The sequence below is a fragment of the Ambystoma mexicanum genome, chromosome 7p, assembly GCF_040938575.1.
Source record: "Ambystoma mexicanum isolate Mex_15411 chromosome 7p, UKY_AmexF1_1, whole genome shotgun sequence".
Taxonomy (NCBI): domain Eukaryota; kingdom Metazoa; phylum Chordata; class Amphibia; order Caudata; family Ambystomatidae; genus Ambystoma; species Ambystoma mexicanum.
This window is the reverse complement of record NC_090939.1, coordinates 363,870,072-363,885,417: the sequence shown is the minus strand read 5'-3', so window position 1 is coordinate 363,885,417 and position 15,346 is coordinate 363,870,072. Positions and strand designations below refer to the sequence as shown.

Here is a 15,346-nt window from a genome sequence, read left to right as displayed (position 1 = left end):
TCACTTTTTTGGTTTTAGTGTGTCTCCCTATGTGAGAGAGGGTATGCCCAGACGTGGGTCTCTTAGTCACTTTGCCATAGAGAACCAAGCTGCACCTCACTGAGGAGGCCCAATAAGGCCGAAACATTTCTGGAGTTGTTTGTGTTTTTGTGCAAAGGGGTCCTGGCCTCGCTGTTTGGGCAGGGCTGCTCCCTTTGGTGGCAGTACCTGACTGAATTGCATATGGCTGGATCCCTTTTGCAATGGCACAGACGGGCTAAAAAAGGTGGAAGGTTACCCAGAGCAATGCCAGTGGTTCAGATTAATTTGAAACCTTCCACCCATCACTTTTTTGGTTATAACTGTCTCCTCACAAGACAGGTCTCGCTCAATGCAAGACTTCGGCTCATACAATTTCAGGTACTGAATCAGTTATATTATACGCCGGCGCAACTCTCAAGGTTTTTCCCGGATGTGGCTGGTGAATGTGCAAAATGCGGCAAAGCAGGGGCCGACTCACTGCACATGTTTTGGAACTGCGCGGCGATCAAGCGGTTTTGGTAGGAGATAGCATATATAATGCACGATTTGGTCAATATTCCCCCTGTGTTCCTCCCCCAAATATTTGTTAGGCGACATTGTCCAAGTTCCTATACTGGTTCGCAGACTATTCAATATGGGTTGCATTGTTGCAAAAAAAATGATCTTGAAGAGGTGGAAATCCAAAACTGCTTCATCATGTCTGGAGTGGCTCAGGGAATATGTAAATGAGAGGCAGTAGGGATACGTGTCGATGGTCACAGCAACATGCAGGCCGAAAGCCATATGGGGCCATATTGTGACTACATCACCCATACGCAATGGGATGACGAACTGCATTAAAATGGGTTTCTGATGGACTAATATGTTTGTTGTTTTACAGTATGTACTGAACATTGTAAACTGTTCGCACTCGACCAGTGAGCAATGCACTGTCTTCTACAACTTGTCTGACTGTTACTAAAATAACATTTAAAAAAAAAAGAAAATATTCTAATTCTGAGACCAAAGAATTCCATAAATTTTCTATGCAACAAAAACGTTTTGTTAATGAAGGATCACTGTAGCCAAAGGTAATTCTATTAAATACGTCCTTCATAAATTGCATTCTTCAGAAAGGACAATGCAAATGTAGAACCCACAGGTAACTGTCCCCAATGGTCCTCGGTGGGATTACCAACCAAAGCACATTCCATTCATCACATTCCACACATGCACTCGCACACTCTGGCATCACACTCGCATGCATCCATCCACATGCATACAGGGAAATGAGAAAGCGAAGCGAATCTGACAAATGCTGGTGCACACCAAGCCAAATACGTGCACAGGAGCAATTAGAACCAAATCAGGACAACAGCTCCTGACCAGGTACATGAATGGTAAGAACACAACGGAATCCAGACCCATGCTTCGCGTTCATCTACAAGTTAAGTGACCTTAAGAACCAGCACACACCATCCACACACACATGAAACTCAGTGCAAACCTCCCAGTTGCTAAAATAAACCTTTGGATCAATATTAACACCACTGCCAACAACCATCTCCATGAACAAACTGATCTTGCAACATCTGTGGTTCTGGAAAATCAATAGGTACCTCACAGCAGTTCACATGCCACTCACATATGCTAATCAACATCTTATTTGCACTTTCTATTTCTCCCTCAACTAAGTCTTATTTTAATGTTGTACGTATCCCTCATCTAACTCCAACTTTAGTTCTCCACCTCTCCTTCAGCTTAATCCTATTTTAAATGTCCACTGCTGCCACAACGAAGTGATGTCAGATTTCTAACTATGTTGCAACTAACGCCTATTCCCACCACTGCTGGGCAACCTGCTGCCTTTGTCTCTTCCTACTGAAGGCCATCTCTGAAATAAAACGTGCCTGTCCTATTCATGATACCTTGATAGAAACCACCTGGATTACCCTGTATTGCTAAGTATATTTGCCCACGGTTGAGGTATAGTAATGAGTTCTCCAGCAAGGCTCCATGAAAAGAGGCACATGAACAGTATCTTTCAGATTGAAAAGCATCATTCCAAAGCGCTTCCAGAGTAGTTTAAAACAGTTCTGGCACGAGGAGCCTTACTGTGGCTATTCTATTTCGATGTGTTTCTATCCTCTATCTGGGATGATAGCTCAGGGGTAACACATTTGTCTTTTCAGCAAAATAATGCAGGGCATCCCAAATTTGAATCCCGGGCAGTGCTTAGGGACTCGTCTCCAGTATAAATCATGCTATAAACGACCAATTCATGTAATTATTTAATGTAACTCTTCCAGGAAAAGTACAATTTACATCAAACATCTGGCACACATTACCTGGTAGTTTTGTGGGGGTTGATTCGAAGTAGAGTGAGGAAAGCTTCAATAACTAGAAGCGTTTTAAGGACTGTTTTCTTTTAGATGGGTTCCCTGAAATGTGACCAATTGCAGGGAGTGACGGCGGGGGTGGAGGGGAGGTTGGGGTGAGATGGTCTTCTCTCACAAATCAGAAATAATTAAACACATGTTCGCCATATTGGAGCATGTGAATTTGCAGTTTTTGCTGTTATTCACCTTAACCTATTGCTATTTAGAACCAGAGTGACTGAGCAGATATTGAGTTCTACTCAAGCCAGTTTTCAAGCAGCACTGCTGTTCATGTACTGATACATAAGAAAAACAGCATGTACTTATCTTATGAATTTGCAGGGACGTTGAGCACAGAAAGGAAGAAAGAATACTTTGAAGATTTTAAGAGATGGAGACTAGGAATGGATGATCATTCTTTTCAACAAACCCAGGCATTAGGGTATACTTGGATCCAAACTGGCCAATAACGGTTTGCTTTGGAATATCAACACTTTAGATTTGTTGATGAACATGTTATAATATGATATGATGTGGCATTTATAACACGCCTGAACACATGTCTTGGGGCGATAGTTTAGGGGCAACGTGCTCATGTTGGAAACAAGAAGACACGGAGCAACACAGGTTAGATCCCCGGTTCCACGATAGGAAACCTCTGGGTATTATGCACGTTATAAATCACCAATTATTATTATTATTGTAAGTGTTTTTATGCGCGAGTGTTCAAAATAGAAAGCATCCAAAGGACAAACTTAAGATCTTGATCATCTTGAAGACTGCAAACTGCTGAGTGGGCAATACATCAGTTCGTGAGGCAGTATGGCAGCGTTTCCACTAAACAAGTGCCAGATGTGATCCTGATGGCAGCGTCTGGAACTTCAGATAGTGCAGCTAGCAATACACATTGCTGAAGAAGTGGTATTGGCATACTAGATATTCCAGGGATGTTAAAGGTGGATTCATGTTGGCCTAAATGCTTGCCCAATAGGCTGATCACTTGCTTTTTAGTGATTCTGAAGATGAAGAACGATCTGGGCATAATTGAATGTCTCACAGAGCATGACAGAACATGACTATATAATTCACATTATGGCCGGGCAGTGTCTTGTATCAAATCTTCTCAAAATAAGGATCTTTCCTCCAAATCTTTGATTCTGTGTAGATGCACTGTTCATCTATGAAGGACAGCAGTCTAACACCGGACACACTTCTTTCACAATTCCAACATGAAGGACCAACCTTGCAAATCATAAAAAGAGTAAACCTCATTACAGACTCAAAGTGATGAAAGAACAATAGAGAAAGATGCACGTGTTTCACTTATATATGGGGATTAGAGGTTTTGAATGGGTACATTGAAAGCGGGTGAACATGTCTGCATCCCTGATTCTGACACTCTCACAACCTTTTCAATGTAATAAAAAGGTCATTATTGACATTTATGTGAATTAAAAAGTGTGCCAAAGTCATATACAACACTACCATACAATATCCGTGTCCACGCTTAAAAGGTGGGTGGTAATGGATGGGAATAAAAATAGACCAAGTGTATTTTGAATAACCCTAATGCTGATATGCCAGAAAAAAATCCACTTCCATTATTGCTGGTAAAATGGTAATGATGTAATTGGGTGGATTTTTCAGAATAACAGTTTTGATAATTGTAACTTCCTCTGGCAGTATTCCAGTCAAAAATACACCAATGCTGCACTGACGCCCTTAGTTTTAGGACGTTAGAGAAGAAATGGATTGGCCGAATGACACATCCTGGATTAATACTACAGTGATGTGGACTGAATGAACCATGGAGAGCTGCTTCTCATGCAAGTCATGGTTGACCTATGCTTTGGCGTGCATTTCCTTCAGTCTTGATTATTACCTCTGTGACAAAATGGTGTCGATTTTAGCTTCTGGATTTTCTAAGGGTGTCAGATTTAAACATTGCAGGAGTTTCTAAATTCTGAGCTATAGAAAAACCAGGGGGAGGTACATTATTGTACAAATATGAATGTTAAATACAATATCACCATTGATACATAATTCAATGGTGCTCTATAGGCCTGGTTCCCTATGATTTTCAGTGGAGCGCATCAGGACATGATTTGAGCATCTCACATGTGCCCTTACTAATTTCTTTCACAAAGATTAAATATGGAGCAAGTCTAGAGAAGCCTGGATCATCTCTGAGATGCCCCAGAGCACACCTTTGTGAATCACATTTGCATATAATCATTTCAAAGATATTGCAAGTAGCCATAGATTTGTTCATGGTTTAAGATGTGTGAATTAGGAAAAAGTCAGGAGGAGCAAATCTGAGATTCTGAGGATATTTCTTAATTTGCATGAGGGCAAACATAGTAGTCTGGTCCAATGTAACAACCTGGGAATAAAGAAAGCAGAATCTGACCTATCAGGATATGGACCAGTGACTGAAGAATGTAGAGACTTCTAAAGCTGTTTTCCATTAGGGCTCTCCCCATAAAAGGATAACATCCTAATCTGAGACGGTTTAGCCCTCATGTTTCTTTGGGTACGTCCCAACAGTCACCAAGCAGACATTTACAGTTGTGTTTTCTTCACAATCAGTTGAATCGGGAAAACTGGTAATGGACTTACGATGCTCCCAAGCAACTATGGTCAATTTTTCGAACAGTATCATTAGCTGGCATGAATTTGTGGGAAAGCTCAATTTATGTTTCCCTTGCCTGGTACAAGGCTTCCCCCCTTTCCATTATCAGGAATCACAACCTTAAAGACAGGGATCTCGAAATGTATGCAGACAGCACACACTGAAGATAGAGGTCCACACTTGCCAAAATGTGGGTTCCTAGGAGTTAGCGATAGCTAGTGCCCTCACTCATGAACTGCAGAGGACACTGGATGTTCAATAGAGAAGTGGTATAACTACAGATGTAATCTTTCCTGTAAAGCTTCTTTCTACAGATGCTTTAGAAAACATGCTAGGAAAATGTCTTAGACTTCTGGAAGCCTAGGTAAAAGTTGTTTTTCTTCATAGAATCTTCAGCATTTGATGGAATTTCTAAATATGGTATTATTGGTCAAAGCTTGTGTGCCATTGGTTGACATTCTTCAACTGGAGGTCAACACTCAAAGTTCCCATCCTGACTCTAGACAAGTGAACCTGGGAAAGTGAGGAGGAATCACACACGTGCACACACACACACATACACCTAACTATGCTGTTTAATTTTCATAGTTACTTTACAATGATCTCACTTCTGATGTTCTTTTAAGTCACAATGACAAAAAAGTAGAATTGGGCCCAATGTTTTAACCTGGGAATAATGTGTGTTGTTTCAAGTGGAGGGGTGATTGAAAGGTAACATCCATTTGCCTGATTACTGAGACATATATATTCCACAAATTGTGCTAAAGCCGCGTGGGGGACTCAATCTTAAAAAGTCATTGATAGTTGTAGGCAGTGCATCTGGCAAGGTTCCTTGTCATTAATTAACTCAAAATGCCCTCCAGGTTTACACTTTGTAAGTATTAATATGTTCTACAGTGTTTTTCACATGTGCACATCCAGGGGCGTTGCTAGGGGGGGGCTGAGGGTGCTATAGCCCCTGATCTTTTGGTTGTAGCCCCGGATAGAATCTCAGGAGCTACAGCCAAAAGACTAGCTAGCCCCCAGTCCCAACAGTTCCGACATCAGCGTAGCCCCGGGTCTTTTCCAGACCTTGCAACTCCCCTGTGCACATCGGTAATGAGTGAAAATGTCTTTTTCTATTCATCGAATAGATAAAAGACCGATTTAGAACGAGTGCTCTGTGACCACACAGAGCGGTCTTTATAAGTCAAACTCTCATGCCCCTGCTGCACACAAGTGCGTGCAGGGGCTGACAGGCGCGGGCAGAAGAGGGAGGACATGGGAGCATGGTAAGTCCTATTTACAGTGTGTCTGTATGTGTGTGTGTGTGCGCGGATGTGTGTGTGCATACATGCATGTCTTTGTGGGAGAGGAGGGGGCATGATTGTGGTGGAGAAGGGAGGGGGCAAAAGGGAGGAAATGGAGGTAAAACCGCCTGATTTTCAATACATCCAGTGGCAGAGGGTGGGGGTGGGATCACCTTGCTGGGAAGTGGGGGGTGATCAGAATCTCATATATTCGCATTTTAAAGGCCACACAAAATCAGCTGTAACAAATGTTTGTGTCCGGCCTTTGTAATGCAGAAATATCGTATAGAACCATGCACTTCTTCTTTTACATTCTATTTGCGGCTCGTGTGAAGAATAACAACAATCATTCCTGAATGTGCGTTTATTTGGTGATGCCCGGTTGGGTGTTGATTGGAAAGCCCCTTTGAAAGCATGTGCCATGCTCCACAACATTGATTTAAATGAGAACTGAGCCACTGGCAGATATTTTACATATGATTCTAACATATTTGAAACACTTTCTCTAAAATTCACTCTCCCAATCGTTGTTAGTAAAACTCTTATAAACGCCAGAAATGTTGTGTAAAACTCTAAGTAATATTTCAATGATTTGAGTGGGTTCACCTCAAACACTGTCCAACACTATTAGCCCAATTCACAAAGCATTTTTTTCAATTGGTGCTTCCCATTGAAAAACGCTTCAGGAATCAAGTCCTATTAATTTATTTGTAGTGGAAATACATCAACATATATATTTAGAAAACAATCTTTAGCTGCAAAATAGAATCTCGGAATTTCAGTTTTGCACAAGTGTAAACTATGAGACCAGAATGCAATGGCATTAAACTAACATGAGGATTAAATACTGGAGTTGAAACAGTTTTAAATGGCAATTGGCCTCATTACGAGTCCAGCGGTAGCCGTGCCGGAAAAACCGGAAGTCTACCGCTGGACCCATAATACCATTCCGCCTCTGTGATTGCCGGAATCACCGGGGCATTACAACCCCGATGACCCGGTAATTCCAGAGGCGGAATTCTGTTAATCCCCAGTCCCATAGGACTCCATGGGGATGGGGACCATGGAAACACTGGTTTCGTCTATGACAGAGCTAGTGTTTCCATGTCTGCCTGCAGGCGGGCGGTGTTACTCCCGCTAGGTCAGACCTGGCGGGAGTGCCACGTCCCGCCTGCAGGACTCGGAATCAGCCGGTCCGGAAACAACAGTGGCAGCGGATTTACTGCCACTGTTGTGGGCTGACTCGTAAAGAGGCCCAGTGTCTTCATGATTTGAATAGGCGCTGGACTAATAATAACTGGGAGGTGAACATGTTTATTTTACTATGTATATCTAGTTAACTTGCCTGTCTACCACACATGCCAAAATTATCTATTACATTCATGAAACTCATATTTTCCCATTTTAATCCAGGTCTACAAGTCCTAGAATGCATAGTTAAAACAAGTACTGGACTAATATGGACCTGCCCGTGGTCTGACCACCACAACATTAGATTCGATCTCCCGATCAACAAGAGGCCCAGCCCTTGTCACTCAATGAAACGTGAAGCCTTACCCTGCTACACCAAAAACCCGAACAAGGACCATCTCACACCCCTCCTCTCAGCCATTACAATGCCATCCAAGACGGATATGAACCCAGAAACCCTAGTCAAACTGTAAAACAACGTCATTGCACTAGCTGTTGACACACTAACCCCTCTGCGAAACTGCAAAGCCAAGCAACTCTGAAGAAGAATGCCTTTTTTACACCTAACCTCCCTGCCTCCAGTGCCAAGAAACACGCCGCCGAAACAGCATGGAGAAAAGACCCCTCTCCAGATTCCAAAGTCCAGTATACCTCCCTCACCAAAAACTACAAAAGAGAGATTCACACCATCAAAGGCAGCAGTTACAATGCCAGAATAAATAAAGCATAGTCCAACACCTGTGAACTCTTCAGGATCTTATGTGAATTTGAGTCCCCAGTTCCCCCTCCCACAAACCTCATCATAGATGACACCTGGTGTACCAAGGTACAATGAGCCCTCACCGGTAAAATCGCCTCCCTCCACAAGATAATCCGTGCCAAGCAATTGGCCATCTTCCCCAAAATACCACCAGCCACCTCCACGCCCCTCACACCTCCTACCAGCCAACCCATCACCGCATTTGACTTCCGCCCGGCATCAGAACCCAAAGTAGCAAATATCATCAAAGGCCTCAAGCCCTCCCGATGCAAAGGAGATGCCTTTCCAGCCTCTATCATCAAAGACTGCAGAGAGACTCTGACACCCATCATCATTACTATTTTCAACTCCTCCTTCACAACAAAAACAGTGCCTACCGCCCTGAAAGAAGCCTGGATCCTCACACTACTAAACAAAAACCTCCCTTGACCCAATCATCCCTACCATCTACCGCCCCATTAACACCATACCCTTCATCCTTAAAATCCTCGACCAGGTAGCATATATCCAGATCCAACAGTACCTTCAGGACAACCACATCCTACACATCTGTCAATCAGGCTTCCACCCAAGGCACGGAACTGAAATCACCTTGGTGGACTTAAAAAAACTGTTATATGATCTCAAAGACTCAGGCAAACACACCCTGCTTCTCATGCTGGACCTATAAGCAGCATTCAACCACATCCACCCCAAGACACTCTGCAACCACCTCACCACAACAGAAAACATTTTCCCACAAGCAGAAAACTGGATCAGATCCTTTTTGGCTGACAAATCCTCCTGTGTCTTTATGGGCGACCATGTTGCCCCACCAAAACCAGTAACCTGTGGAGTTCCACAAGGGTCCTGCATCTCCCCAACCCTGTATAAGATTTATACTAAAGCCCTTTTTGATCACCTGGATGCCCTTGGCATATCCCATACAAATGATGCCAATGACACCCAAATCCTCCTCCCTCACTCAGGCACCTACCAACTTGATGCTGCCACCATCAAGTCAGTTTATATTGTCCTGTACTGGATGGGAACTCACCAATTATGCCACAAAGACGACAAAACTGAGATCCTCATTGTAGGCTCTGACACCACCTACTGCATCATGGATCTAGCATACAAAGCATTCAACATTGACGGCAGCCAGAACCAAACATCCTCTGCAGCCAAAACTCTAAGCATCTACCTAGATGCCACCCTCAACCTCTCTTGCCAGGTCAACGCAATTGTCTCCTCTGCTGCCTATGCTGCAAAACTACTGTACGCTAACAAACCATTCCTCACCACAACCTCTCTATTGCCAGAGCCATCACCAGAGCCAAACTGGATTATTGCAAAGCCCTCTTTGCAGCAACCTCTGGACGTAACAAGCTGCAAACCATCCAAAACAATGTCCTCTGAACAGCCATAGGCTTGTCCAAGCACGACCATGTCACACCATGTCACAGAGGCCAGGACAGTAGCCCACTGGCTCCCAATCCATGAACGGATTAAATTCAAGACAATCTCCATCGCACACAGGTGGACCACAAAGTCTGCCCCGGCCTATTTATCATGCCGGGTGGGGAAAAACACTCCTCTCGCCCTCTAAGATCCACAAAGAGCCATTTCCTCAGAGTGCCTAACTTCATCTGAAAGACCACTAGAGGACTGAGCTTTCCTGTCATGGCTCCAAAGTGATGAAACAATCTACCCATCACCCTGAGAGAGAAACCTTCGTACTGGACCTTCAGAAAAATCCTAAAAACATGGCTCTTTGCATAAAGCTCCCTGAGCTAATACACTAAGACAATCTGATACCTGCCTCCTCTCAACCGTTACTCTCTGCATGTAAAGCTCCCCAAACCAAGACTTTATGACATCGTGCTACCCCTACCCCATGGTTTCTCGTTTGTTTCTTGTATTTTGCATATTTTGTATTTCTCGTCTCATAATGTAACTAGCACCTAGATAGCCAAGGGTTCAAAGCGCTGCAACAAATGAAATAAATAAATAAATAAATACATAAATAAATAAATAATATCTTCAAAATGGAATGGATAGTGTTGGAAAGTACGTGTGTTGTAAAATACCCACTTGCAACATCTGCCTCATAAATGCCCTAATTTCAGCATTGATCAATCTGGTTGGATAGGTTGACTAAAAAAAAAGAACAGCACAAAGCATTGCAGAGAAAGAAATGCAATGGGTAGAGAAGTGTGGGAAACATTGCCATATAGCCAAGTAGTAAATGCGTACTGGCTTTTTGGAAAATATTAATACGTATTTAGAGTTCTGTTTAAAAAAGATAAAGTACGTTACTCAGAAACCATAATGAAGACTTTGTAATAATCCATGCCCAATGCGTTGCTTACCTTGGAGTCAGCGTTAGACTGCCGTTTTCTGCTATGTTTACTTTTACAAAAGTTCCATTCGCTCCATACATGGTTGATGAGGTTCTATTTACCGTTCTAAAATGCAAAGATAGAGATACATTGCTCAGTAGACATTTGTTGTGTTTACATTTCTAGAACCTTACATAATATCGATAATAGTAATAATGATAATGATAATAATACTAATAGCAATAATAATACTATGTGAGTCATTTCTGTTTTTAATTGGTCTTATACATGTTTATGGGCTAATGCTATTAAGGCACATCTCAATTGTGTTTTGCAGCAGATTTAGGAACTTCAACTCCCAACTCGCTTTGCGGGGTCGCCAAGACAGTGTCACCTCCCTGTGTTCAGTAGGCATACCTGGTATGCGTCAGCCCTTAGCACTGAAGCAAAGCCTGTTTCTGCCTGTTGTGGCCAGGTGGCACAGCACGATTGCTGCTGTACTGGAGCAGAACTGTGCTAGTACAATTGTTTTAATGATTAGTTTCTCTTCTTTCTTTGCTGTTGTACATTTGGCATTATGTCCACATGGCACAGTTTTATCATAGCAAAATACTTGGCACTTTACCATTCTGATCAGGCAGAACCACATACATATTTTTCATCTTCTCCCTCTGTTAATATTATGCCTCACACCAGTACTGCTCCCCATTTAACCAAAGTGAACCCTAGTGAAACGCTATTGGCCAATTTGAGCGAATATTTTTTTATGGTATGACCCATTTGACTGAATTTAGGCAGTACAAAATGACGTACAATCAAAAATTCAGTCAAATGGGCCACACAGTTCCATTATGGCGAACAAGGGGCACAAGGTTGCAGGGGTGTCCCCCGCTTCTGGGACATTGGAATTGCGGGGGACTTTAAAAATAAATAAATAAATAAAACAGAGTAAGGGACCCCCAGGCATCAGTTCTGACCCGCGTTGCAGGGACGGAACTGACACCGCAGGGTCAGATGGAAAGCAGAGAGTGAAAGGTAAGTGGGGAGGGGGGTAGGTGGGGATGTATTGGGGGGATGGAGAGGGAGATGGATTGGTATGATTTTGCCCGTGGCAAAATTGGGTTCATGGCGGAATTGACTACGGAATTGAACAATTATTCCACGGTCAAATCATATCAATCCAATGAAATCAAATCTTCTTGTTTTCCACTTCCTCAGGCAGTACATCTTAGCTTATATTACAAAATACCTGATCCATCTGGATCGCGGAAGCCCTTTACTTCAGCCGACTTGTCAATTAGTTTGCTATGTCCACCTAGGACTTTTGTTTATGCTATTGAGATTCTCTCTGTTGAGCCAAATAGGACTGAGGCATTTTCGTTCTCATCCTCTGTGAGTCACTGGACACTTATTATTGCACGCACAATTCCCTCTCATGATCATGATATTGTTCATTTAATTATACAATTTGACATTTAATTTGGCCTAAATATCACTCTGGACCAGCTATTACGGCCACTTTGCTATTTTGTCTACATATCAGAAACATGGTGAGGGGTTGTGCTAATATTAAAAAAAGCTATGATATTTATCAGGAAGGATCAGGAATATCATGGAATATCGGCTTGGACAGACATTCAAAACATCCTGTTGAATGGTCCGATTAATGTTAACTCTTTGAGCCCACTGAGTCATAACATTGTGGATGACTGTAATAGTACTATCAATACTGATGCCATGGTGACTCTTTATAATACCCGTAATCGTCAATGCAGTGACCCCTCTAAAGGCCAAAAAAATGTAATAACAATATGTGGGCAGTAAATGGTAAACCCTCATCTCATTGTCTTAAAAACAGCCCTTAGAAGCCAAGAACAAAGATGGAGGAAAGATCCCAAAGTGCCAGACTCTGAATTTAGACAGGGATGATTGATGTTAAAAATTCTAGAATGGTCCTTTCATTGCATCTGGAGTCAATTTTTCCTAAAGTGTTTTTTTTTAAATCTTCAATAATTTCAAAAAGAAAGAATTTTAATCCTCCCATGTGTGTTGCTCCAATTCACGGTAAGACAACAAAAAAAACATCTTTTAAAGATACATTTATACAGATCAGAGACTTTATTAGGATGTCTCTATCTTCATTGGGTGTCACCTGTGAACATTACTTCTTCACTTCTCCTGTAATGCCTGCAATGTGCACCATCTCGACAGCCAATTCTTTGATTTTCAGCCTGTTTCTGTTAATGAAGTCAAGAATATTGTTGCTTCCCTTAAAACTTCTAACTGACCTAGTGACCCATGACCCACCTCGGTTGTTATCAATGGTGTCAATCTGTGTGGGTGCTTCCTTAGTAATATAATCTCTTCCTCCTTTTCGGAAGGTGTGGACCCAGAAGTGCTCAAACAAGCCTGTTCAAGACCCTATTGAAAAAACTATTACACTGTCACAAAATGTTCAACCCTCCTATAAGAATTACAGGAAAAGGCAAGTTTTTCAGATAGATGCTGCAGCATTTGACACTATTAATCACAGCCTGTTATGTCAGCTCTTCAGAGAAATTGATCAGGCTTTGGATTTCTCATCGAAATTGTTACTTTAATTTCTGAATATTCTTATATCTTGTGTTATAGATGGGCACGGATAAGTTGAATTTAGAACTCGTGGAATATAGAGTCCTGCACAGACATGGTTGTCTCAGATTTTTTTTTAACATTTATCTGAAATCCCTTTGTGAGCTTTTTTTAAAGTTAGGTGCAACATTCCAAAACTATGCCAATAATACAGAGATAATATTTTGTCTGGATATCACTTCCATCATAATGTTAGCCAAATTCAATCTATGTTTTCCTGTGTTGAAATACGGATGACCCAAAATTGTTAGGGGCTCAATCAAAGTAAGACAGAAATCTTAATTGTTGCCCCTCCATTGGCTGTCTTCAAATTCCTTCAGGCTATCCATGCTCAAACAAGCCTGGGCATGCCCCTATTGAAATAAAACCTTCTTTGGATTCTTCTGTTTGTGCCAGCTATTAAAATGCAGCAAATCATCATATATATTGAAGATATTGGAACCAACCCGCTTCCCTCCAATTGCAGCCCCAGTTAGAATCATATCGTGGGTGATCACTAATATGTTTTTTTTCCCAAGTAGAGGCACTGAAATGCTCTTTTAGATATTAAGGATTCACTTTTGCATATTATGGGTGAAGGCCAACTTGTATTTTCAGCTGTGTTGAACTATGGATGACCCAAAATTAGAAGGGGCTCAATCGAAGTATGACGGAAGCCTTAATTGTCATCCCTCCATTGACTCGCTTCAAATTCTTACAAATCCTACCTGACTTTACATTAGGCAAATTGTCAATAAAAGTACACATCTCAAAATGCTGGGCATGCTGTTTAATTCTTATCCCTCTATGGTGTCTAAGTTAAATCAAGTCTTAAAGCACACTTATTGTTATCTGATGCTTTTTGGGCAAGTCAGGCTGTATTTTTCAGAAGATCATTGCACCATTCTTGTTATAACCATATTGGGACCCACATTTGACTATTGTAACTCTCTCTAAATGGTATTTCAGAATTCGCTATTTTCTCAACTACATGTGCTACAGAACACCCTGGCTAGGTTTGTTAACAACTCTTCCAGGAGTAGATTTGGGCATATACATATTAGGATTAAATAGCTCTAGTTTTGAGATAATGGCATACTGGAGGTCAAGACACCATTCTGCTTGTAGCAGTCTGTCATACCACAGTTGTATAACACACATTTTGCCGACACTGTCCTAACAAAGATGGCAACCAATCAAGCAATATAAACATTATTTCATGGAACATTTCTGGATTGAGAAACAGATTAAAAGATCCAGAATAGGTGGCTTTCTTGAACCAATCCACCTTTTTGTTTCTGTAGGAATCATGGGAGCTGGAAACGATCCACTTGGCTAACTTTGAAGCCTTTAGTGTAAAGGGGATATTAAGTAGGGAGAGGAGGACTGTGGCGGACTGGTAACCTATGTTTGAAGCACAATGGAATACAGGAGTATCTGCCTACATTTTCACTCACCTACACTACTAATTATTCATATAGAATTGGTGATATAGAATGGGTGAATGGCATCCATGGTGCATAGCAAACCTTAATAACTCACCTCGTTTATTTATTGTCCATTTGTATGGCACCTATACAGAGGTGTTTGCAGGTGCCACAAGATAAAAGTGGTGGGGACATGTGAAAACCTTAGAATACAACAACAAAGAAATGGTTATATTGGTCTTGTGATAATCCTACCGTGCAAGTGCATGAACAAGGTGATAAGTGCAAGGGGGAGAGGGGTAGATTGTGAAGTGCAGATGTGGGGTGCCCCCATGGGTGTGGGAGGGCAAGTGCTGGTTGGGCCGAAGCGGCAAGTGCCAGTGAAAGAGGGGGGAGTGCAGTGGAGAGGAGGACTAAGTTGGGATAGTCTGGGAAAAGGAGCCCAAGGGCAAGTGCTGTCAGAGGATGCTGGGGGAGGTTGGTGGGGGTGGTCTGGCACTTGTATGACTCTGAGGTAAACAGGCCCCAGTCCAGTGGCAGATGGAGCATTTAGCAAGGGAGGAGGAGGGGGAAGGAAGATGAGAAAAGGAAGATCTTGCTAAGTTTCCGGAACTTAAAAAAAATCTGGTTCTGGTCAGAGGGGGAGACAGGCTGTTGATTAAAGGTAGAATGCCCCTGAGGAGATTACACTGCAAAATTGGACTTCTTGGCAAGGTCTGTGATGTGTGGAGAGAAGGA

The 15,346-nt window shown here is 42.2% G+C and overlaps 1 protein-coding gene across 1 annotated transcript in view; it reads right to left on the bottom strand.

Annotated features, from left to right (window-relative positions):
• Positions 1-15,346, bottom strand: part of TMPRSS15 (transmembrane serine protease 15) — a 1,663,368-nt gene that overhangs the window by 508,633 nt on the left and 1,139,389 nt on the right. Inside the window, 1 exon segment of the mRNA XM_069636234.1 lies at positions 10,602-10,662. Coding sequence (XP_069492335.1) covers positions 10,602-10,662 — 61 coding nt within the window.